At 35.5% G+C, this 27,424-nt stretch overlaps 1 protein-coding gene across 2 annotated transcripts in view; it reads right to left on the reverse strand.

The window, feature by feature from the left end:
- The window catches only part of Gip (hydroxypyruvate isomerase-like protein Gip), a 48,844-nt gene extending 26,291 nt beyond the window's left edge, over nucleotides 1-22,553 (reverse strand). For both annotated transcript variants that reach the window (XM_090373703.1, XM_090373702.1), the window contains exons 1-3: nucleotides 22,358-22,553; nucleotides 10,151-10,262; nucleotides 3,862-3,964 (exon numbers count right to left, since the gene is read on the reverse strand). In XM_090373703.1, coding sequence (XP_090229829.1) covers nucleotides 3,862-3,964; nucleotides 10,151-10,262; nucleotides 22,358-22,553 — 411 coding nt within the window. The remainder of the gene's footprint in view (nucleotides 1-3,861; nucleotides 3,965-10,150; nucleotides 10,263-22,357) is intronic.
- Between the last annotated feature and the right edge of the window lie 4,871 nt (nucleotides 22,554-27,424).

Consider the following 27,424-nt stretch of genomic DNA (forward strand, 5'->3'; position numbering starts at 1 on the left):
TTAGTTTACTGGTAGAAGTTGTTAGTAATACATATTAACAGCACCTTGAAATGATTCCACATCACCTATTGTGTTAAATGATGTGTTCAGTATTTTGAAATAATAAAAAATTTAAAAGCTTGCCTCATTCAATCTAGAGTCCATTTCATGATACTGATAAAAACAGCTTTGTACTAAAATGGTATTCAGTAAATGTTATTTGCTGTGTAATGACAAGTAACATTTAACTTTGCCATGAAAATTAATCACAATTCCACATGAAGTTGCATTTCTTATTTTTTATTTTTTGGATAAAATACTACTCTTTTGTAGGTAAATCATTATTCTTTGATTCAAAAGTCTTTGAAATTTATGTTTTTTTAATGCATTATAAAGCACTATGCTTAATTCTGAAAAAATCTAGTATGCAGATGCCATCAAAGTTAAAAACATACAGGTAACACAAGGATTCTCAATGGGGGCGAAAAAAATCATAGGTATTACAAAGGTTTGTGGCCCTCCATAGTTCAACCCTACCCAGCAACATCTTATTCCTTAATATTTAATTTCTTTCATTGGGTTTTCTTTTCCCCTGAGACAACTGATTTTTAACATATAGATATATTATATTAGGAGTGAATGAGAAATTTTTATAAAAGGAAGATAGTGGGCATGATTTAATTCCTTTGTTTTTCATGGGCATTAAATGCCTAAGTGCTTTCAGAGGTAATGTCTTCACAATTTGTTTGCATTTGAACTTTTCCGACAGCTGTGACCTTGGCAGTGGTGTGGTGGGCATGGTTTATTCTTTAGTTTCATTGGTCAATATATGAGGCATGGATGGGATGAGGAAATTTTTTTCAGTCTATTGCCTCTATTTTCTAAGCAACAATTAGTATTGATTTAGTTTCCTTGTGGAAGTTGTTTATTTTTGATCCACAGTGCTTTTGTAAGTGACATGGGCTATGAGAGTTAAATAAAAATAGTTTATATTTTATTATTTAATTCTTTGTAGTTATTCAACCCATCATCAATCATGTAAGTGCTGAAAAGAAAAAGTGTCCACAGTATCTGGATGAATATCTAGCTTGTGGTTTTATTGAAAGCCCATTCAACTCAAGACAGCCTATGTGTCTTATGTGTAATAGTTCTTTTTCAAATGAGGCTATGAAACCATCAAGACTTTTAGATCACTTAAAAAGGAAACATACTGATAAAGTTGGTAAATATATTGAATATTTTAAAAATTTAAAACAGAATTTTGAGCAACGTAACACTGTTACTTCCTTATTTAAAAAAAACATACAAACAAATGATGATGGAATGATTGCGTCTTATAAAATTGCAGAAATCATTGCAAAAACTGGTAGTGCTCAACAGTTGCTGAGACTGTTGTATGGCCCACATTAGAGACTGTAATTTCAAAGGGGAAGGATTTTGATGCTTCAATTCGAACACTAATCATTGAAGAGCAGCTAACTGACAAACTAAAAAACAAGAATTTTTATTCAGATTGATGAATCCACAGTTACTGATAATAAGGTCCCTCTAATGGCATATGTTCATTATTTCAATAATGATTGTAAACTGCAATAAGAGATGTTGTTTGTAAAATTTATAAAACTTGACTGTACTGAAGCATCCATTTTTGCTGCTGTTAAAACATGGTTTGATGAAAAACAAGTACCATTGGAAAATTTGGTATCCTGTGCCACTGATGGTGCTAACTTCATGGTTGGAAGACAAATGTTTTATAGCCCACCTAAAAGAAGTATGTCCCGAAGTTCTTTAAATACTCTGCATTGTGCATCAACATCATCTGGTTGCAAAAAATATTAGTCCAGTTCTTTATCAATCTCAGTATAGTTATTAAAACTATCAATAAAATAAAGTCACATAGCAAATATGACAGCCTTTTCAGAAAATTTTGTGTTGATAATAGAGAACAGTATGTGGGGTTTCTTTTACATACAGAAGTCATATGGCTTTCTAAAGGAAACCATCTAACAAAGTTTGTAAACTTTTTTGACACGATAATTAGTTTTTTAGAAAGTGAAGGAGATCAGAAAACAATAAAACATATACTATATGGCTTGGATTTTTCAAAAACTTAATGAAGTATCACTTCAACTTCACAGGAAATTAATTATAGTGATAGACTGCAAACGCGTATTAAAAGCCTTCACTTGAAAAACTGGAAATATTTGAAAGCAATTTAATGAGGAAACAATTTCATGGTATGCAAGAGTTAGCTGAAATCAATGAATCTTTCATCGAGAATGAGCTTAAAAATTATTCAGATCATTTGTGTTCTTTAAAAGGTGAAATGAAAAATAGATTTTCAGATTTATTTTCTTTTGAAGTGAAGCCATAGATATTAGATCCAATTGGATGCGATGCCAGGTCTGCTAGTGAAGAAATTCAAGAACTCATTGAATTAAAACATAACGAAGAATGTAAATAGAAATTCGAAAAGGGTGGAATGGCTGAGTCGTGGGGATCAAAAAAAACCTAAACTTCTTTATCGAACTATGTGGCCTAGCCAAAGTACTTCTTTGTTTTCCAATATCTTATATGGTTGAAAGTGGTTTTAGTTCAGTAAATAAAATATTAACAAAGGAAAGAAACAGAATTGATATATGTTCAAGAGGATACATTAGAATTAAACTTACTAACATCATACCGAACACTGAACTTTAAGCTAAGAAGCATCAGGCTCAGGGATGTCATTGAATAAAAAGAGTAAGTATAAAGTATTTTCTTGTTTAAAAATTTCATGGGGGGCGATTAGGAAAAAAAATTGTCTAAAAAAGCCCTTTAGAGAACAATAATTAAAAAAAAGGTTGAGAAACACTGATGTAACATATAAAAGACTATCTTTTTACATAGTTTACAATGATTATCACACATTTATTCACTTAATCATTATAAACTGTATGGAGCTGGAATGATTCACAAGGAAGAAATGTGAAAGAGCAGTCAAGCAGTGTGACCTAAACAAATTTTAAACAGGATATAACACTAGAGGCCTGCAGAACGTGTCAAAATGATTGCAGTAATGACGGTGGCATGTTCCCATGCACAGAATCTAGGGCTATTTTGGCTAACAAACGTATTGGATACTGTCAAGTCTAGGCAGTAGAAGACAGACATACAGACCTCAACAGACATACACTATGTATGCAATAACAGAAAGAAATTCCTGCCTACAGTGGATCAAGCATCACTGGAACTGGATACCAGAGGAATGAAAAAGAATCATCTGGTTTGACCAATCTCAATTACAACTGCTCTATACAGGAGTGAGGGCCAAGGTAATAAGAAAAAACAACAAGCCAATGACTCATCATACTTCATTAAGGTACCGTAGGTTGAGAGGAAGAGGTGTTATGGAATGGAACTTCATTAAAAGACCATCCCCTGACAACCATAGACTAAAATCTGGAGAGGGAAACATACTTATAAAGGTCATTGTAGACAAGGCACATCCTTTCAATGGTGCCTCTCTAACCCTCCTGTGATTGTGATAATTTTCTGATGCCATCAGACCTGCATTATGCAAGAATTATTCCAACATTATAATGACTTATCCCCTATCAATTCACTGTAACTGCAGAGTCATGAATTTCAACCCTAAAATGCATTTATGAGATGACATTAAAAGCTATCAAATATATACACCTGTTTCTGTCCACTATCCAGGAATCGCAAGGCATAATCCAGTCTGAATGCAACTGAACAGACCACAGGACTATTACAATCGTGTTATGAAGTCTGTGTCAAAGTTACAGTTGTTTATATGTGAATGGCGGCTCTAAACATTACTGTGGTATTCCTACTAAATTTCCACTGAGTACTTATAAAATAATAATGAAATAATACCTCTGAAAGCTGAATAGATGCATTCTTCAAGTTCTCAATGTAAACTGTTTCCACTTCTGTATCTTTAAGATACTTTGAGAGAAGACTAGCAATAATGTGTATTCTGAAACATTACCAAAAACAGATATTAATCAGTTCACATTTTTTAAACATTTTTTTTATAAATCATATAATTAATCCTTTAGTCATTATGTAACAACAAAAAATAAAATTTGGTTGAATGATATTAAACAGAAAAAAAAAGATTCAGCGATTTTAGTTGTGTGAACAAGTACTTAATATTTCTAATTTTAGTAGTTAAATCTGTTGGTAAATACTAAATTCTATATAGGGTTTTATGAAATATTTATGCAACCTGCAATATTTATGAAAAAGATGCACTATTCAATTCATAAAGCTATATACCAAATACAGTACACACAAGGTATGATTAAAAAGTTCAGAGATAACTAATATATGGGAAATGAAGCTTACAGGCTCTCCAAATGGATCTCCTCTGAAGTAGTCTCCCTGACACCATATGCACAGATTCTAATGCTTTTGCAACTTCTGGTAGCATTCCTGATAGGCTTCTTTTGGAATTGCTAATAGTTCTTGTGTCATGTTCTGAATAATTCCCCTCAGTCATTGAAAATCTGTAACGTTTCAAAGGGGACTTTTAAGCTTGGAAAAAAAAAATAAACCACAGGGAACTAAATCTGGTTAGCATGGAATATAGGAAACTACAGTGATGGAGTACTGCAAGAAATTCTTCAAAGAAAAGTATTATGTGTGCAGAGGCATTTCCCTGAAACCCACTTCTCTAGCTGTTTTCTCTAAACAGCATCACACAAATTGCATTAAACAGTTTCCATAGAAGTGTTTTGTAGTATTTCTGGTTCACCATTTAACCATACAGCACAAATCCATAATGAACAATGCCATGCAAGTAAAAAATATGATAAGCAAGGTCTTCACATTTGATCAAGATTGTCTTCTTACTTTTTTGGGCCATGGAGAAGATAAAGTTTACCACTCAGAGGACTGGGCCTTTCTTTCCAGGTTAGCCATACACCTACAATGATGGAAGAAAGAAAGTGTGGGTTAACAGCAGCACACTGATAAAGATCCTGATATGTACAAACTTTCTGCTCTCTCATTGTCAGTGAAGATGACCCACTCAGCTGAAATGCACTGCTTTCTCAAATCTTGTGTTAAAATTGATTTACATATCCCAGCAACTTTGTGAATAGTTAAATGTCAATCACTCCTGATCAGATCATGAACACAAGTGACTGAATCATTGGCTTTTAATGTTAATTTTTTTTTTTTTTTTTTTTTTTTTTTTTTTGATTTGGTAGTTGTTGGCGCATCGGCTTCTGTGGCCATATTGCACCTCCCAAGGTTTTTGCAGTACTTTGATCCAAGCCCGAGGCGGGAATCGAACCCGCGACCTTTGGGTTGCCGGGCAGGTACTTTACCCACTCGGCTAGCCCGGTCGGCTTTTTAATGTTAAAGGGCAGCCAGAGAGAGGATTATCTTTAGTGACAACTGGACCTCTTAACCTTTGCAAACCACAGAAAAGTCTCTGAAAAGTCTCATAGAATCTTCTCCGAAAGCTGTTTTTAACATTCTGTGGTATCCTGTTGCACTTTCCCTAGTTTGAAATAAAATTTGATGCAAATTTGCTGCTTGGTAAATTACTCCTTTTAAAATGCAAATAAACACATAATATATCTTCTGTTCAGTGTATGCTAATTCACACTGACTGCAGATAAATGTGTGATTTATGCATTACTAAGTCTGGTGAATCACTGAACAACAAGTTGCAACCCAGTATGATTCTACAATTTCAAAATACAAAGTCAGTTCCCAAACTTTTTTATCATACCTTTATATATTAAATGTGAGATGCATGTGGCATATCAGTTTTGTAAAACAAGAATGAATATAAATATATTCATTCTTGTTTAAATTTATTTATATTTATATTCATTCCATAACAGACATTCAAAGATGAGCAAAGTTACAAATTGATATAAGAAGTTAAAAGAACATAGAGGGTTATTAGTATTAATCAGACCAAACAATGCGAAGAAGTGAACTTATTCTGCATCAGCCAAAAATTTCACATTCATGTTAAGGCAGTCCTACATGCACATACTTTAAGATTCAAGATTGCAGTTAACACCTATTTGTCACTGAAGCAATTAAGCAACCTTAGCTGTCGGTCAAGAATGCTTTCTTCAACCAAGGAACATTAACATATCCCATCATACATTTCAATGTATATATAGGTACCCACATCAGTAGTAGATATTCACTTGCTGTTCATAAAATGTCTGTAGAAATGAAAGATTTGGATCTTCTGTATGTTTTGTTGTCTAGAAAAATGATACTTTTAAAAATTAAAAAATCAAAATGGAGCAAGAATTGGTTACTGAAAAGGACTCAGTTATGTCAAGTGAATTTGTTGTGTGAATTAAGTGAATCAATATATTGGCACAACTTCATACATATTGACAAAAATTATTGTTTATTACTGTTATCTTTGGCATCTCCATTAATAAAAAAGGCACAGTAATGAGAAAAGCCATTTCACCTCAAAAACTTAATTTTTGACACAGATACTCAGCTACAGGAACTGGCTATGAAGACCTAGATATCTGCCCATGCATTGCAATATTTTGCTCAGTATATTCCAGTGTGGTTTCACCTAAGCACTGTTGTCAAGAAACTCGAGACCTTCATTGGAAATGTTGACTGATTATAAATAATAAAACTGGTACTGCTATTTGGAAATGCTTTCTCATACCAATTCCTAGAAACTTTGTAACTGGTGCAATTTTCCCACTTTTACGTTACTGGAATTTTTTATTTATTTATTTTTTTCCATCTCCAAACTGGTGGTAATGATATGAGAGCAAAATGTCAATGAACTTCTTTTGCAAAATGCTAATTTTGATCTTTATAGTGAGAGTTTTAAATAGTAAAAGGTACTTTAGAGTTATGGAATATTAGTCAAGCATAGACACATTTAGCACTTCTTTGGCAGGAAATCATCTTATTTGAGAGGAGGTTGTTATACTGTATTTAACTGTTCACTTGGTACAATTTACAACAGTATAACAATTTAATGTTTTATTATATCAATATATTCTGCATTAAACATCATACCAGCAACAATACATCACCAAAATCAATGTGTGAGCTTCGATATGTGATACAAATGAAATTGTCATATGGTATCTTTTATCATCACCTACTAAATCACTGCTAGTAGAACTTGGATAGAAATTTCAATATATCAATATACTGGTTGCGATATATGATTTTCTATTACCATATGATGTATATATTGATGTATTATTATTATTACAGTAGAACATGATAGTTCGAACTTATTGGGACCGGGGTAGTTCAGACTTCCGATTTGTTCAGATTTTCGAATTTATCAAAAATACTGTTCTGGTAACTAAAAAAAAAAAAGGTTTAGTAAGTTTAGAAATAAAAACACTAAGTTGTACTTATGTGTTTTTATTCATAAGTAATTGTTTGTTGTTTGTTATTTGGTTTTTAGGAGCATTAGCAACTACGGCCATATTGCTCTGGGATATGCAGTGGTCATTCCCTGACCTTACCGCATCCTTCGTATTTGGTGGTGACGGGCTCGAACCCCGGTCTAATCAAGAAGCGTGTGCTATGCACTGCTGCTCCTTCTCACCTGGCTACGGAGGTGCCTTCATAAGTAATGAAAGAAAATGGAACTTTTGGCCACAATGACACATGTATAGGCCTTTAATGAAAATAATTACTTATTGTTTGCTGCACCATTTTCAAACATTTCTTTGCTGTAAGATCTCTCTCTTTTCAGCAAGTGTAGTTGAGTTGGACAGCATTCAGTTTGTTGATCGTTTGTCGATTAAGCATTCAGTTTGTTGACTGTTTGTCGATTAAGCATTCAGTTTGTTGACTGTTTGTCGATTAAGCATTCAGTTTTTTTGTTGATTTTCACATGTCATTTAATTTTTTTAATTGGTAAGGTAATAAAAGTGTAAATTTGTGCTTTATATCTTCACTTTTATAGCCTGTGGATAACATTCCTCCGATTTTCCCTTATTAGAATTGGCATTTAACAGAATCAAAATTCAATTTGAAATCTGATCACAATAACTGGCACTTACTGTAATTATTTTATGGCACCAGCATAAAAAAATAAATAAATGCTGGCTTGTTCGGATTACTTATGCTTCGAATTAATGACGTTTGGATTTTAGACACTCTACTATATATATATTTTTTAATCTTTTGCCATCCTACTTTCCAACCACCGCAAACTCAATGCCTTCAGCATAGCAGAATTTAACTCCTGCAGTCTCAATAGGACGTGTTGGGTGCGAAAGTGATTATCAAAGTGAGGCAGATTTTATTACTTGTTAATTGAGAACTAGTAATAAAATCTGACAACAATTGTAAAGAACCTACATGAAAAGATTTCAGAACTTTCTGATACTTCTTTCAAGCCACTTGTGCCACAAAAACTTCAATGAAATTTCCCAGACACAAGTCTTTGAGAAATTGCCACTAATATGTTTCTGCCTGCACTAATAAGTTAATTAGTAAAGAAAGCATGAACTTAAAGTATGTGCATGTAGGGCTGCCATTAGAATATGAAACTTGGGAGGCACCTACCACTTTTCCACAATATACATTTTCATCAGGTTCTGTGTGCCGTTGAATTTCTCATAATTTCAAATATCTGTGTAGCAGAAATTAATCAAATTCACAAAAAAATTACTCACTACTAGAATGGCAGCAATTTACCTTACCTTATGTAATTAAATTAACTAATAACATGAGGGAAATGGAAGGTAATAAAGATTTATTGTTTTAATATTTCAAATGTATTTAAAAATTATGAAGTTCTAAGCATAAAAAAAATTATGATACACACAACTTTAGGAAACTTGTCACCAGTGCAGAAGTGTGCAAATTAGCTAACATTTTCATTCATCTTCCTTGCCAATTGAAGGGAAAACCAGCATTCAGCAATTCACATCTAGATTATGGTAATTTACTTTACCAAATATACAGAAAGTAACCTTTTCACTGAACATAAAATTTTTAATTATATTCACTGAGTGAAAAGAAGTCAAAAATTAACACAAAATGCATACTGTATTCTTTTTCATCAGCTGTAATAATTGCACTAGTATAAAAATTGTGATGTGCTTCATTTCATTAGCTTGAATATTTTTTCTTGTGTGTGTTTAGTATTTTAAGTTTTACAGTGCATTAGTATTTTTGGCCATAGTTAGCCAAATTTCATTAGGTTAACACAATAGAACAGTGTGTTAGCTAATGGAATGTGCTGTCAAAAAAGTATACCACTAGTTTATTATGCCCTGAATCTTAAAGTATCATGATAGCTGGTTCAAACTTTCTTTCAGCTGTAAAGATTGTGTTCAACTCTTCTTCCACTTCTACTAAATTTTTTATGTGTCCACTTTGATCAAGTAAGGGGACTCACCTGCTTCACTCCTCAGATAGTGCCTGCTTTAATCCATCTATGAATTAAGTCCTAAACCTCTCTTGTCATCCATTTTTCTTTTGTAGAACTTCTCCACTGAAATAAAGGCATTTGCAGCCAGATAAATCCATTGAATTACTTCCCATAATGAGTTCATATCTAATAGTTTATAATCATCTCTCCAGATCTCAAATTTTCCTTTGACTTCAGAAATCTCTACCTATTATAATAATAATATTACTATTACTTGCTATTGGGAAGTAATTCCAAATTCCTCTGACAATCCCTCCTATGCCCAGAAGGGGTTGACAAGTTTTCAAATATTTGATATTTAGTCCAATTTGAATAATTAGTGAGAACCAGGTCGAGGCTATTAGAACACCTCCTACTTTCTCTGACATGTCAAAAACTGTTTCAGTAGGCACTATTGCTAGTCAATAATTCCCAATCCACATGAAGTAGTTTGAAGTTGCCTAATGGGTAAGTGTTCATATTAGTTTGCATCACTATCCATTTATAATATGTAATACACATGGGCTTATAAGTTTGTCTTGGGTGGCCCTAATATGACAGGTTTTATTTATATATATATAACTAACACTGTGATAGTGTAACATTCTGACAAGTTATCTTTAGTTTGAGAAAATAAATGCTACTCTGCTTTCTATTTTTATGTATTTAGTGTCTGGGAACACTACTGTCCCTCTGCCCAACATTAGGCCAATTAAGTTAGCAAGACAAAAATGAATATCAATAGCTTTTGATCAATTGTTAACTTACTTTTTACATCCTAAAGCTTTGGCATATTTTACACTTATAGCAATACTGCTTTGAAATTCATCTTCATAATGAGGTTTTGCTGCAAATCCAAATTCACCTGCTTTCATATCACCTAGAAAGATAAAAGAATACAGATTTCCACATCAGTATATCACACGCACACAAAAAAACCAAAAAAAAAAAACCACAATATTCTTGATGCCTTTAAAAACATCCATATAACAGATTTAAAACTAATAATAAAGAAACAAGTAATATATTGGCAATGGCAATATTCATTAAAAATGGATGTAATTAGTACCCTTTCAGCGAGCAAATGAAAAGCCATAGTAAATTATGAAATTAAATACTTACAAGGCAACTATTGCAAAATATACCTAATTTTTTTAAATTCTTTATGAACACTAAGATACTACTTTTATGAATGATACATGAGAAATGAACTGCATAATTCTGAGCATATGGCTATGAATAATATGGCTTTCAATAAAGAGTGGTTACATTTATTATACTGAGTAAATTCAATAACTTTACTTTGATTCCAACATAATCCACAACCTTCAGCTGTAATTTAAACAAGAAGTTTGATATCATGCTGGTTTTTTTTTTTTTTTTTAGATTTTACATCAAGACAACTAAAGCCACAAGGTATCAGTATATAGTATATTGTGTCATTAATGGTCAGTTCACCTGTTTTGTGCAATTTCTAGAGGTAAAAACTATGCAACTTATGCCCAAGACAGGCTAACATGGTCATAGTGTAAAAAAAATGCCCATAAAAATTCTTCCTGCTTAGACTTGAACCATAACTTTTCCAAAGGGTGTAGGACAGCGATCATAACCACTGTACTAGTCACAAGGCAGTGACTCTGTTTTATTATACAAGGTGTCCCAAAAATCACTGCGTATTTTGATGATATCCAGTGAATTTAAAATTAATGACTTAACCCCTTCCTGAAACATTTTTTTCCTGAAAATGTGCCATAACAGATCAACTTTTTTTTATTTTACAGATTAAAAGTATGCATCATGCAAATACTCATTGTATAATTTTTTGTTTTTTATAAATTTTTTTAGTAGAAAATACATGGGAGTAATTAACCCATTTGGGCTATCCAGAGTTACCTTGTGTATGCCAAAAAGCTTGCAAATTATACAGATTTTTTTAATAAATTAGCACTTGAGCTAAAAGAAAGGAACAGAAAAACACTCTTCACTACTCATTATATAAATAAATTTAAAAAATCAAGTGGAACGCAAAAGCAGTAACCTCCCACCACAAGCAATAATTGTGAACTAACTACATTCTGACACACGGCCACCGCAAGTGGATAGTTGAGGTAAGCATCGCTTACGGGCAGCAGTTCAAGAGGGTGCCGAAATATTTTTCGATATAATTTTCTAATTGGTTAACACTTATCAGTATTCAGCATTTAGGATGGCAAATTTTATTTTGCTCACTGGCAACACATAGGAACGCATGCTACTGTTCTGATATTGCTGTATAAGTAAATATAAGTAAAATGAAAGCCAGCTGTAAGAAAATCCCAAGATTTATCTGGCTAATGCAAAATTAGCAAGATAAATACCCGAGAAAATACGTTTGAATCCCAAATTTGGAGGTATTATTGTATCCCGAGATATTTCGTGTAGTTCCAAATAACTTTTAAAACTAAAAATGAGATATCTCAGGATAATCCATGAAGGGGTTAATAGCATGATTACAAGTTTACTTTTATACAATATCCAAGTTTGAAACAGAAAAAAAATTACATACAAAGGTCAAGAATTTAATTATTGCTTTCCACAGGTGCCCATCACCACAGGTGCCCTTTCCACAGCATCCCTGCAAATTTCAATCGCTCAGCCACATTGCATGCAGAACACATTTGCAAGCATTTCGGCAGTAATTTCCTGTACTGCCTCCTGAATGCATCGTCTAAGATCAGGTAAATCTTGAATCTTCTTGCGATAAATCTTTGATTTTATGAAAACCACAAGCAAAAAAATCCAAAGGAGTTAAATCCGGAGAACATGCTACCCAAGGTCTAGGTCCTCCATGCCAGATCCACCGATTCAGAAAGCACCTGTTGAGGTATTCCTGGACAGTTCGAGCATAATGACATGGTGCCCCATCCTGCTCAAACACTACACTTGATACAATGCCATCATCAAGAAGTTGGGATTGAAGGAACTGCTGAAACATATGAAGGAACACAGTTCCTGTGACTGTTGCTTCTGCAAAAAAACTAAGGTCCAAAATTTTTTGACTTCGTCATCCCAAGCCAACATTTACTTTAGGGAAGTCTCTTTGCCATTCTGTGAACTCAGATGTTTTTGGGAAGCCCAGACACGAACATTTTTGCAACTGATATTACCACAAGTGTGAAAAGTCACCTCACCACTGAACAAGATGTGGTGCATTAAGCTGTTTTTTGGATTTGATCGACAAGTTCTGCACACATTGCTGCCCGGTGTGGAAAATATTCTTTGTGCAGGTCATGCAATGCTTGGAAGTGGTAGGGCTTTTTCATCAGTGTCGAACGCAAGATTCTGTGAACTGTCTTGGGTTCAGTCTTTGAGATTCCTCCCTAAGTGATAAATTTGGGTCCTCTTCGAACATTTCTTGAATTGATTCAATGCTTTCACATGCTGTCGTTAGGCATCCACATCTCTCCTCGTCACGCACAGACCCAGTTCTTTTAAACTTATTCACCAGTGTATGAATCGCATTAGCATTAGCATTAGTAGAGGCATATGATGCAAGAAAGCAAGCTTATTCAGCATCAGCCAAAAAAAAAAAAAAAAAAAAAACCCTCTCCCATTTCACCCCTCCGTTCGTTCGAAATACCTGTCCAGTTGAGCTTTAAATTTGTTTAGGCTATCAACTTCAACAACAAGTGATGGAAGTCGGTTCCACCAACCAACCACCCGCTGGCCAAAGGCAAATTTCCGCACATCTATCCGACATCCGTCCTTCCTCAATTTGAATTTATGCCCTCTGAGGTGATTATTCTGAGAAAGATGAAGAATCCCATTGGCATTGAGCATGCTCAAACCATTCAAAGCCTTATACACCTCTATCAGATCACCTCGCCGGTGCCTAGTCTCCAGACTCTGTAATTTGCAAAATTTAAGCCTTTCTTCGTAAGAGCAACCCTTTGTTCCATTTACTAATCTTGTTGCCCTTCTCTGTACCTGTTCCAGCAGCTCTACATCCTTCTTGAAATGAGGCCTCCAGACCTGTATACAGTACTCAAGATGTGGCCTAACCATTGCCTTATACAAGGGAATAATCACCTCCTTATCCCTGCTAGAAAAATTCCTGTATATCATTGACAAGACACCATGAGCTACTCTTGCAGCTCGTCTGCACTGCTCAGAGAACTTCATATCTGCCTGCACAATTACCCCCAGGTCCTTTTCATTCTCCACCACTGTCAGTGTAGTACCGCAGAGTTGATACATTGCTCTGGGGTTACTGTTACCCATATGTAGTACTTTACATTTGTCAATGTTAAACTTCATTTGCCACCTCTCAGCCAATCTGTTCAACCTTTCCAGATCCTGTTGCAGCAGCATAGCGTCAGTAGTGTCCTTAACGACCCTGCCAACCTTTGTATCATCTGCAAACTTAGACATTAAACTTGATATCCCATCATCAATATCATTCATAAACACCGAAAACAACAATGGACCCAACACTGAACCTTGAAGAACTCCACTAATAACATTAGTCCACGTTGAGCAGTGTCCATTGATTACCACTCTCTGTCTTCTGCCACTCAACCATCCCCTTATCCATAGCAGCAATTTGCCTCCAATGCCACACTGCTCCAATTTGTGCAGCAGTCTTCCATGTGCAACAGTATCAAAAGCCTTTCTAAGATCCAAATATATAATATCAAAGTTATTCCCTGCATCCAGTTCTTTTGTGACTACATCATAGTATCCAATCAAATTGGTCAGGCAAGACCTGCCCTTAACAAAACCATGCTGCGTCTGAGCTATAACTGAATTCTTGTCTAGATGATCCTGCAGTGCTTTAACCAGTGCCTCCATTAATTTACCTGGAACAGAAGTTAAACTAACAGGTCTATAATTACTTGTGTCAGCCTTTGATCCTCCTTTGTGAATTGGGGTTACATTTGCACATCTCCAGTCTATGGGTACCTCCCCTGAGTCCAAAGAAGCTCTCATAATTATGGCTAGGGGTTTGCATACTTCCTTTGCTGCCTCCTTTAATATAACTGGATAGATCCCATCCACCCCAGGTGCCTTTTTTATGTTTATCCTCAACAATCTCTCCTCCACTTTCCTCTCAGTTATTACAAAATCATCCAGCTCACTGGCAATGTTTACTTTACCTACATCATTCTCCTTCCTGAATAACTCCTCATGCGTGAATGTAGATGCAAAATACTCGTTTAGATTGTTAGCCACCTGAGCAGGATCCTCAACTGTTGAACCATCAATATCCAGTGGACCAATCTGATTCATCCCTTTCCTTCTCGAGTTCAAGTATGTAAAGAACTCCTTTCTGTTTTCTTTGCATCCTTTGCCAAGGATTTTTCGTAGTCTGCCTTTGCCTGCCTAATCTTCTTTGTGACTTGGTTACAGACCAACTTATATCTATCATAGGCTTCCATGTCACCCATTAATTTGTATGTATCCCATGCATTTTTCTTCTCTGCCACATGTCTCATTAGTCCATCTGACAACCATTTAGGCCTAAACCTTGAACAATATTTCTTAGTTGGTATGTAAAGCCTGGTAGCCACCAAGATTAGTTCCTTGAATGCTTCCCATTTTGAGTTTGCTGTTGGTAACATCATCAGTTGGTCCCACTGTATAGAATTTAAATACTGTCTCAGACTATCATAGTCGCCTTTACGAAAACAAAAACCCTTCCCTTTACCTCTGATGGTAGTTACCTCCTTGAGTAAATCCCACTTCAACACACTGTGATCACTGCCACCTAGTGGTTCATTTATCTGCAGGTTCTTAATGCATGAAGAATCACTACTGATAATCAGATCAAGAGTATTGCTCCCTCTTGTTGCCTCACGAACATGCTGATGTAGAAAACAATCATCCAATAAATCCACAAAAGCCTTGCTAGTGTGCGAGTGACCAACCCACAAATTCCAGTCAATATCTGGGAAATTAAAATCCCCCATTATAAGACTCTCTGATTTACTGGCCCACTCTATTTCCCTGTACAATATATTATTATACTCATCAGAGTCATTAGGCCTATAGCACACTCCTACTCTCAATTTTGATTTCCCTATGCTTATGTCACACCAAACTGACTCGACACTGCCCTGTCCATCGATGTCAACTGGCTTCACTTCCTTTGACTTTATGTGTTTCTTAATTAATAGCATAACCCCTCCTCCCCTCCTGTCCTGTCTATCCTTTCTATATACATTGTATTCCCCAAATTCCAGTTCCGCATTACTTATATCTGTGTGACACCACGTCTCTGATATCCCAACAATATCTGCCTTTGATGTTTTGAGCAATACCTCAAATTCATCAAATTTATTTACCAAACTCCTAGCATTGGTGTACACGCAGGTATACATGCACCTGTTTCTATTCTTAGCTACCCTAACACAACCCATGTGTTTACTTGTAACGCAATGACTACCAGCAGTCTCTGAAATATCCTGCATCTTGTTTTTCAGACTTCTGCTCATTTGAATAGAAGCAGTGCAAGAATCACTTCCACCTCTGCCAGTGGCTACTGTTAATCTATTAGTCCTTGTATCCCCCCCAACTAGCAGTTTTCCGACCCACCTAACACTGCCTCGACAGCATCAGCAAAAATTCTTGCACCCTTTCTATTTAAGTGTATCCCATCCCTGTAGAAGCAATCTCTCCTGTTAACAAGTACAGTCCAGGCTGAAAAAAATTCTACCCCTTGAGCCTTGCACAATCCCTCCAGGGCCGAATTGATAGACAAGGCTCTCATCATATACTCCCTCCTATCGTGTCTGGGCAGAATTGCAGACACTTTCAAGTTCAACCCTAATTCACGGCTTTTTTTCAACAGTGACCTGTACTTGCTAAGTAATTCCGCCGGTCTCCTACTCTTAATATCATTAGTGCCAACGTGTACAACTATATCACCTTTTGTGCCCTTAAAAGATGATATCTACAGACAATATGCATTGTCTGTAGGACTATGAAATCTACTTGAAAATCTTTCCCTAATTTCACAAAACTTCATTCCTTTGATGCGGAATGTTACAACAAAAATTCGCTCTTGAACATTCATCATGAATTATGGGTCTGAAAAGAAAACATTAAAAAATTAATAAAAATTGTTTGTTTGTTGTTTGTTATTTGGTTTTTAGGAGTATTAGCAACTAAGGCCATATTGCTCCGGAGATATGTGGTAGTCATTCCCTGACCTTTTCGCATCCTCCGTATTTGGTGGTCACAGGCTCGAACCCTGGTCTAATCAAGAAGCGTGTGCTACGCACTGCTGCTCCCGCTCACCTGGCTATGGAGGCGCCAATAAAAATTATAATAACATCTCTAAACATTACAGATACTTATGTTTTATGTAAAAATGAATAAACATACTTGTCATAATGAAATTTATCTGAAAATCACTGTTTCACCAAAATACAGTGACTTTTGGGATACCCTGTACAGAATGAGCTATTTAAGTGGAAATAATACATTATACAGTACTGATATTAATTTCTGTTGTGATAAGGAACTTTTTGCAGCAAATTTCATTTCTTCATCCTAGATTTCAAAAGCTCTGCTTCTCCCTTTAGCATTAGCCTTAGTAGAGGCATATGTGCAAGAAAGAAAGAAAGCTTATACAGCATTAGCCAAAAAAAAGCCTCCCATTTCATCCATCCATTCACTCCAAAAGTTTGCCCAGTTCTTCCTTGAATTTATTTAAGCAATCAACTTCCACAATGACAGATGGAAGTTTCTTCCAGTAATCAACCACCCGCTGGCTAAAGGAAAATTTCCACACATCTATTCTACAACTCTTTCCTCAATTTGAATTTACGTCCCCTCAGGTGCGTAATCTGAGCAAGAGGAAAAATCCCATCAGCACTAAGCTTGCTCAAACCATTCAAGGCCTTATACACTTCAATGAGATCACCTTGTAGGTGCCTAGTCTCCAGACCTGCAATTTGCAGAACTTAAGCCTTTCTTGGTAAGAGCAACCCTTTGTTCCCCTCACCAATTTCAATGATGGACATCACAAAGGCAAACAGCATTCATTTCATTCAATTCTAAAAATAGTAAGTAAAAGACACCAACTTCACGAGCTGTGAACTCATGTTAGTTTACTGGGTATTAAGCTGCAGCCACATTAGCATTAACAGAGGCATATGACGCAAGAAAGGCAAGCTTATACAGCATCAACCAAAAAAAAAAATCCCATTTCACATATCCATTTGCTCTAAATGTTTGTTCAGTTCTTCTCTGAATTTATTTAAGTTATCAATTTCCACAACGACAGATGGAAGTTTGTTCCAGCAATCAACTACCCATTGGCTAAAGGCAAATTTCCGCACGTCTATTCTACAAGCGTCTTTCCTTATATATATTTAAGTGATGCATGTCATTTAATTCACTTTGGGTTACAAGATGGAGCTTGCTTTGATCTAGATGCTCATATTCTGGTTCAGAGATTGTAAAAACTGTTTCCATTGGGTCATCTGTGTTTTCCTGCTCTAATGACCAGTTTTTTGGAGGAAAGGTACAGGGACTGTTCACAATTTTTCATGTGGAACTGTACTGCTTGCTATTTCTAGCTGAGCTGCAGAATTTAAGAACAAACCAAGCTGCATCACAAAGCCACTGTACAGTCACTCATGCACAGGGCAGTCAGTCAAATTTATGCCTGTTCAGTTTCACCTACATAGCACTGGACATGACATGCACGGAACAGTATGCTGCTCTCAAGTTTTGTTTCCATCTCAAGAAAACATCAGCTAAAGTGCTGCTTTAGAACCGATGCTTCCATATAGCACAGTGCACAGGTGATTTTTAATGTTTAAAGATGGATGTGATTCAATCACAAATATCAGCAGTCCTGGAGCTCCAACCACTGTTGTAACCACAGAAACCATAAATATTGTTCCAGTAATCATAAGAGATCATTGTATAACAGTAAGGTAACTGGCAGCGATGTTAAGAATATCAGTAGGAAGCACACTTGGTATATGACACGTATTTGTACACGCTGGGTTCCATGACTACCCAACACCTGAGCAACAGAAGTTTGCATGGATGGTTACTGAAGATGGTGAAGATCTGCATAGAGTGATAATGGCAGGTAAGACATGGCTTCATCGTTTCAATTCAGAGAGTAAGCAACAAAGCTCTGTTTGGAAGTCTACATCACTGCCAACACAGAAAAAAGCAAATTGTGGCTTCTGCAGAAAACGTTATGGTCATCTCGTTTTTTTTACTGTCAAGGAATAGTTTACCAGCATGTTGTGCCACGTCACACTGTTATGGAACCTTACTATGGAACTGTACTACACACTTTGTGGGATCACATTTATCACAAATGACCACAACTGCCCACAGGTGGGTGAATGCTGCATCACAACAATGCAAGATTGCTCATACTGTCATCAAGTACTTAGCATTAATGTCAAACGTATTCCTCATCTACCCTACCTGCCTTCCTCACCTGACCTTGCAACCTGCAATTTATTTTTTTTCCAAAGTTAAAGAAGGCACTGTGACAAAAACATTTCCAGTCATCAGAAGGATTTGTAAAGACATCAAAGGTGATTCTCAAATGTATGTCAAACAATGGCTTCCATCATGTTTTTGAAGGATGGCAGAAATGTTCGAGTAAGTGCATTTTATCAAATGGGGACTACTTTGAAAAGGCCTAACAAATGTATATTTAATAAAAGTATGTTATGAAAAAAATTATGATCATTCTTTATTGAACAGCCCTTTGACTTTTTCACTATGACTAACTGGTCTAATGGCTGATGGGATATTCTGATACTCAATTTTTTTCTGTCTTTCTCTTTCAGTCCTTATTTTGAGTCATGCAAAAAGGAAGACATTGACATGACTGGTAGGCTGGCTCCCTGCACACACACCATGGGGGACAAAGAATGGCAGTGATACTTTGCAGTTTTATTTTTTAATACCTCCTCTGAGATGCAAAGCACAATCAATGTAGCATATATGAGTCTACTTCTTGTACTGACACCCAATTTGCAGCCAAAGTAAAGTTCATGCACTTTCTTTAATAGGGACATTACACTGCTTGTGAAATTTAACTGTATAACCACTACACACATACCAAAAGTTATCTGATATACTGTGTGACATTTTAATTTTCATGTTTTTTCATTTTCAATTGCAACTGACACCAAAAACTATAAAACAGAGCACAATTTCATTAATATGTAACAAATAACATTAACTCACACACTTTAACTTAACTCTAACTGATCAACCTGTCTGGGAAGTTTGCATTATATATCCATCTATCATACAGTGGCAGAATAATCTATAAACTGCCAGACTGATCACTGCATTACTTGCAACTCTAAAACTTCTAAATCTGCAGTCCAACTATTGTGAAGAACAGATAGACCAAAAACTAAGTATGTGAAAACTAAAATATGAAATATCTTGCAAAGTGAGAGCAAGAGGAAAAAAGGTGGACTGCACATTTGAAATCAATGTTAAAAATACATTTAAGTCCAGCACATTTCTAAATTTTTTTTATTGTTGTTCAGTGTAATAAGCTGATTGGTAACCAATAAAAGTGCAATTAATTATAATAATAAATAATGTATGTAAAGTAATCAGTAAGCACTATCATTAGATAAACTTAAAAATTATCAACAAGTAACTTTTAACAACAAAAATTATTATTATTATTAACAAGGCTGAGGTCATCATGAGTTTAGTCATGAATATAAAGAGATGTTTTTTTTTTCAGTTTCAAATTTAAAGTAACAGTTTTCGAAGCTTTATCGTGTTAACAATTTTATTAGATCATACAGGCCCTATCTTCTTAAAAAACAAATTACTTCAAAGGGCTGAAAAATATTATTATTATTATTATTATTAGCATATGGTGTAAGGAAGCCTGAGGCTTATGCTGCACCAGCTAAAAAAAAAATTTCTGAATTACCCTGAGAGAGAGAACAAGAATCAGAAGAGAATCGCCATCAAAGAGAAGAATGATGATATCCAGCTCAGGACCCTGGGTGTGCCAAGCCAGATGTGAGCCCCTGGGGTATAATATACAATTGCAATAATATCTTTTGAGGTTAATTACTTCCTCTCTCTCTTGGCCCCCCTCCCCCACCACATCACCTGCTATATTGCAGTAGAAAATAATTTTCGTCCAATGTTTTCCCTGTTAAAACAATCAAAATAATGTATGACACAAAATGGAGTTTTCAATAGTTACCTTATTTGTAGTAATTTTTTCCTGTATGACAAAATTTGTTAAAGTATACTACAAAAATATATCTGGTTATAAGCAGCCAATTTAGCTTCCAACTTCTTAAATCAGAAGCAGCTAATTTAGCTTCCAACTTCTTAAATTGGAAGCAGCCAATTTTAGGGTTGGGACCATGTGCTTTAGTGTCAAAACAACTAGGTTCCTAGGACAATGACATATCATGTTTGTAAACTTCCTGCCAAGGCCAATTTGTTTGCAAGATAAAAAAGACCAGGTGACTCACACCTACCATAAAAGGTCTCTAACTCCCCTAAAATCAAATGGATTTTAACCTGGTTCCTTCTTGAGAGTAACAAATCAATTCAACCCAAGCAAGTCCATAATTTTAAGAAAAGGCTACTGTCATTTCAAGTAATTAATTTATTTTCAGAAATTCAAGCAGAAAAATAACACTAACTCATTGCTTTATTTTCTTTTGAATGGAACAATAATATTTATATTTTTGAATGGAATCGCCAAAAAAATATAAATGTCATTGTTCCATATAAATGTCTTTTATTAACATATTTGATAATGAAACTGTTTCACTCACATATGAATTCATTAATGCTTTAAATTTAATGCTGCAAATTTGCTTTAAAAAAAACACTAATTTCCTCATGTTCTTTTTCTACAAGCTTCATGAGCAATGGCTCATAAACTTTGCAAAACAATTCATTACATGGCACCATTAAAAAGTAATGATCCAGTCTAACAAACATGAATGATGGTATTTACTTGGTTTATGAACTTTGAAATTTATGCAAATAAATATCTTTTATAACCCCGCCCCACCATATTATACATATATTAAAATCAAGAAATTCTGAAATATCAATAATAAATATTGAATGAATGTTAAAGTTTATTTATGTTAAGTATTTTTCACAAATTTCAATTTCAGGCCTGCAAAAAAAAAATAATAAATTACACTGTCATGAAAAATCACGTAAATAAAACAATGCCATGGGAAATAATTTTACAGGTAAGAAAATATCATAATTTAATAAAACCATTGCATTGATCAACCCAACCATCACATTCACCGGCAAAATTCCAGATTTTGTACAAATTTCGTAATTATGTGCGAATTAAAAACTAGTACTAAACTAACAATTCTTAGATCATCGATAATCAAATTCAGATAATAAAACAGGAGAAAACCACTGATTCTATTTGTACATCTTGGAAAAATTAAAAACAATGATACAAGAATAATATACACGCTCGTAAAAATAAAATAATGCTATTTGCAGATATATTCGATTTTACTACATACAATATGTGATGGGAGATATGAATAGGATACTCGTAGGCAATGTCAGATTTTGGTACTTTGGAGCCCAGGCACCCATATTTTTAGACGCACTAAAAATAAGAGGCCTTTGGAGCAACAGAATTGATTGTTTAGGGGACCACCGCGATCTTGTGGCCACAAACAACTGCTTCTCTGCGGCTCGATAAATTCGGGTTTGCTCATTGGCGTTTCAATTAAAATGGTGTGTGTGAGGAGAGGGGGGCAACGAAGGGAAAAACTTAAAGGGCATGCCTTCCCACCCCCCCATGATACTGACTGAGTCCCTACACTATGTCCGGTCCAGGGAAAGGGAACCCTCATGGCCAGCCATCATAGACGCCTCATGTGTATGTGTGCGTATGAGGTGTGCCGGAAGGAGTAAATTATTCCTCAGCATTCTATTACAATGTTCTCTTCCACACCACTTTTTCTTTACCTGGAAAAGAATTTAGAAGGACAGTTTCGACTCCTGCCTTTTCTTGAGCAGCATGTAGTACATCTTCTGAGTAATCGTATGGAAACTGGAATTCAACTGCTTTAAATCCACAGTCTTTCGCTGCTTGGAATCGATCTGCAAAATTGTCATATTCCATGAACATCGTAGAGATATTTGCAGCAAATTTTAGCGGCATTTTGTCGTTAATATTTAATATTGTAGAACGTGATGATTGAGAAAGACTTGCACTCGTAACTGAAAAAAATCGTGATGAAATCTTCCCTCTGGTGTGTGAAGCACGTGACAATTTGTAGTAAACGTTTCCGCTGATAATTCCAGTCGTACTACATCTTAAATTTATCCAACTAAAAATAATGAACTTCTTCATGTGGTATATTTGCATACTAAGAATCTGTATAAGTAATTCACTGGCAGTTAAACTTCACTAATATCACCGATTCAAAACGAAATCCGCCTTTTTGAAGGAAATTTCTACCTGCTTCTAACGTAATCGCGTCAACGCACCCTCATTCGGTTGCTATTCGTACGCCTTCGCGGTAGCCCAGTGGTTACAATCACCTTTCCCCTCCCCCACGGGTGGAAAAGGCCTGAGTTCCAATCCGATAAATAAAGATCACTCCTATCAGCTCTTGAAGCGCTGATGGGATCAAAGTCTAACTTTTATTGCAGTCAGTGCAACACTTAATAATTGGTCCTGCATTTTTTGTAGTGGCGTACATGCATACATGACTCCGCGTATCTCACATTAATTATTAACAATTAATTTTTTGAAAATTACAAAAGAGTTAACTCAATATTTCTTCATGGGGTGACTTCTATGCTCAATTCTCCAGCACCGATTTTAAAAATACATGAATGATCCGACGCCGAGGGATCATAGTCGAAAGCCCCAACCCGACCCCAGTTCCATCAAACCCTCCACGAAAAATAAGTAATTTATTTTCATCGCGCGCATTTTTTATGTAGCAGTTGATTACATGATATATTTTACCAGCGTCTATTTTTAAATACGTAATACGGTTTCCGAAAAGTAAGGTAACACATTTTTTTTATATAATAATGGTGAAAGGGAATGAGATGAAACGCGGTGGACAGATAGGCCCATTAATAACGTCCAAAAAGACCACCAGTGCAGTGTTGCGGTACTGTCGCCTCACAGCAGATTCCAGTTACAAAATGGCGGCTACCGTGCGAGTGTGGTCCAAAACAGGTGTTCGTGATGTTATTCGCTTTTTGCAAGCAAAAATATCTTCACCATTGACATTCATCGTGAACTGGTTGCTGTGTATGGCGAAAAGGTGATGACAAAGAAGCAGGTGTGTTTTTGGTGCAATGAATTTAAAACGGGCTGTGTTGACATTGAAGATCGGCATCGGGCGGGCAGGCCTTCATTGAGCAAGACAGAAGACAACGTTTCGCGCATTAAGGGCATCGGTCTTGAAAAGAGGCGAGTGAAACTGCGTGAAATTGCACAATAGTGAACGTGAGTAAGTCGACTGTTCACGATGTCCTTGGCTTTCGAAAGGTGTGCTGCCGCTGGGTAACAATAGTCAGAGGAGGACAAAGCAAAACGCATGGGGATGTCTGGGGGAACCTGTTGTGATACAGCGACGAAGGAGAGGATTTTCTCGCTCGCATAGTCACAGCAGACGAAACGTGGGTTCATCACTTTACCCCGGAGAGAAAACAAGACTCCATGACCTGGAAATCCAGGTCATGGAGTCTTGTTTGCTCTTGCCTCAATCCACAATCTCCTGGAAACAGTTTTGAAATATTTGCGCACAGGAGTGCGCAAATATTTCAAAACTGTTCCCGGTGTACGAAAAGTCATGGCTACAGTGTTCTGGGATCGCCAAGGCGTTCTGTTGGTGGATTTCTTTCCGAAGGGAGGAACAATCAATGCACAGCTTTACTTTGCAACGCTGGAAAAACAGAAAGCCAACATTCGACGCAAACGACCAGGACTTCTGACAAGCGGCGTGATTTTATTGCACGACAACACAATTCCATACACTGCCCACACCACTCGTAAGTGGTTGCCCCGTAATCGTTGGGAAATTCTATCACATACCCCCCCCCCACAGCCCAGACTTAGCGCTTTCAGACTTCCCTTTGTTCGGCCCTCTGAAAAAACACCTTTCGGGAAAGCATTTCACCACTAATGAGGAAGTTCATGAGGCGGTGCGATGTTGGTTACTGCGTGTGGGCACGGACTTCTTCAGTACTAGTATTGATAAACTGATCCATCGTTGGGACAAGTGCATCAATAAAACTGGAGACTTTGTGGAGAAGTTGTGCATGTTCACTTATTTCTTGGTGTGTTATTTTTTTTCTTTCGATGATGGTAATTATTACCATCATCGAAAGAAAATGTGTTACCTTACTTTTCGGAAATCCCTCGTATCTAATGTCTTCAGCCACTCGAGGTTTCGTAGAGGGTTTAATGGATCTGGGGTCGGTTGGGGCTTTCGACTACGATCCCGGAGCATTGGATCATTCATGTACTAAGAGGATTGAACACGTTTAATAATTTTAAAGAAGTTTTTATGTATTTTAAATCCTTTTAAAATCGGTGCTGGAGAGTTGCGCATAGACGTCACCCTATGAAGAAATATTGAGGTAATTCGTTTGTAATTTTCAAATATGAATAAAACATAGGATAAATTGAGCTATTGTTGTTCTTAGATTTATAATTAACAATTAATGTATTTTCTTAATGACTGTAAAACTGAAAACGTACTTATATTATTTGTATTAAAACATCGTTAAGCTGGGGAGAGGGAAGCAAACGAATTATAAGTTGTAGTTGGTTATTCTAGGCTAGCAGATATACAAGTCCAACTCTATTACTAATGAAATTAAGTCCCGTATCCTGAGTGGAAACAGATTTTTCTATGCACATGAAAAACTTATGAAGTCCAGAATATTTATTGAACAGACATTTAAAATTAAGAATATACAAAAGTCTCATTAGACTAGTTGTGACATACGGTTGTGAAGCTTGGACATTAACGAGTAAAGATAAGCAGTTGTTGAGCTGGAATTTTACGAAAAGTTTTTGGGCCCGTACAAAACGTTAATGGATCCTGGAGGATCAGAATTAACCATGAACTTAACCATCTTATTCAGGGTGCGGACATCGCCTGGTTGGGACATGTTATGAAAAGGCAGCAGAACAACTAAAAGTATAATGAAATGGAAACCTACCGATAGGAGGGCAAGAGGAAGACCGCGGAAAAGACGAATGGATGATGTACAAGAGGACTTAAAGATCATGTGAATAAGGAGTTGGAGAAGTTTGACTTCTGGGAAGGCTTACTGGTGAAAAATCATTGATAAGGTTAAGACCCACCCTGTGTTATAACGCCAGAAGAAATTGGTTATTCTAGGCGTATCATCAACTTAGGCCATATTACGCGTATATATATATATATATATAATTAAATTAAAACGACAGTAACTGTAAATAAGTAAATAATATTTATGAGTCAAATAATATTTATGAGTCAATGCAGTTGCAAGCAATCATGCAAAGCACCCATAATGTCTATAATATTACAGATAATAGAAAGAATAAGCAAATAAATCCAACAATAATACCATCAGGGACCTAAGATAACGCAAAAAAAAAAAAAAAAAAAAAAAAAAAATTATCGCTTTTTACCGACAATCTAGATGACGTCAACTGGGGCCAACCACCCAGAATGAAGGCAAAAAACGACAAGAGGTTCTCTGTTTCTGTGATGATTAATATATGCTAAGTAATTTAAATCTAAACCAAATGTAAACCACTATAGGCCTAAAGTAAATCGAATATAAAACGAAAGATGATAATAAAAATATTAGAATCAAAGGTAGGAAATATAAGTAAAATATAAATGTAAGCATATATTAATCATCGTTGACCCGACAGAGAACGTAATTTAATGATTAAAATAAGATTAAATATATAATACATACTACATATTGACCGTATCTAGGACATAATGTAATAGTCGTCAAAATAATATGTGGTGCCCCCTATGTGATGGATACGGTAAAAATAATTAATTAAATTAAATTAAATTAAATTAAATTAAATTAAATTTAGTGCCATGTATATATGTAAATAGGATACACTTTGCATTCTTGGTGTCTTACGGCGTAGAAAACTTGTACCCACCGGCTTGCAAATTACAGTGTATCATTTTTTTTTTTTTTTTTTTTTTTTTTTTTAAATATATAGTTAATATAGTTAAATTTATTTAAATTTACTTAAGTTCACGCTGAGATAACATGCAAATTCAGCTCAGGGTCCTACTATAGGAACGGGTTTGCGATCCCGGGCATACCCGAGCCACAACTTATATCTTGTAATGTCTTTAAACTGTCCTACACTCTTTATTTTTATTTCTCCGAAATTATTAGGGCAATCCGAGGACGTAGGAGAAACTATTTCTTATCTATACCACTATTTTTCGCCTTTGTGGAGTTCAGGTTCTATTATTCCTACTCCTTTAGTTTTTCTTCTTACTATCTGCATGTTTCTCAATGCGTTAATTTAATTTAATTAATTATTTTTACCGTATCCATCACATAGGGGGCACCACATATTATTTTGACGACTATTACATTATGTCCTAGATACGGTCAATATGTAGTATGTATTATATATTTAATCTTATTTTAATCATTAAATTACGTTCTCTGTCGGGTCAACGATGATTAATATATGCTTACATTTATATTTTACTTATATTTCCTACCTTTGATTCTAATATTTTTATTATCATCTTTCGTTTTATATTCGATTTACTTTAGGCCTATAGTGGTTTACATTTGGTTTAGATTTAAATTACTTAGCATATATTAATCATCACAGAAACAGAGAACCTCTTGTCGTTTTTTGCCTTCATTCTGGGTGGTTGGCCCCAGTTGACGTCATCTAGATTGTCGGTAAAAAGCGATAATTTTTTTTTTTTTTTTTTTTTTTTTTTTGCGTTATCTTAGGTCCCTGATGGTATTATTGTTGGATTTATTTGCTTATTCTTTCTATTATCTGTAATA

Source organism: Mastigoproctus giganteus, chromosome 5 (genome assembly GCF_048544385.1).
Source record: "Mastigoproctus giganteus isolate SK-2022 chromosome 5, ASM4854438v1, whole genome shotgun sequence".
NCBI classification, from domain to species: domain Eukaryota; kingdom Metazoa; phylum Arthropoda; class Arachnida; order Uropygi; family Thelyphonidae; genus Mastigoproctus; species Mastigoproctus giganteus.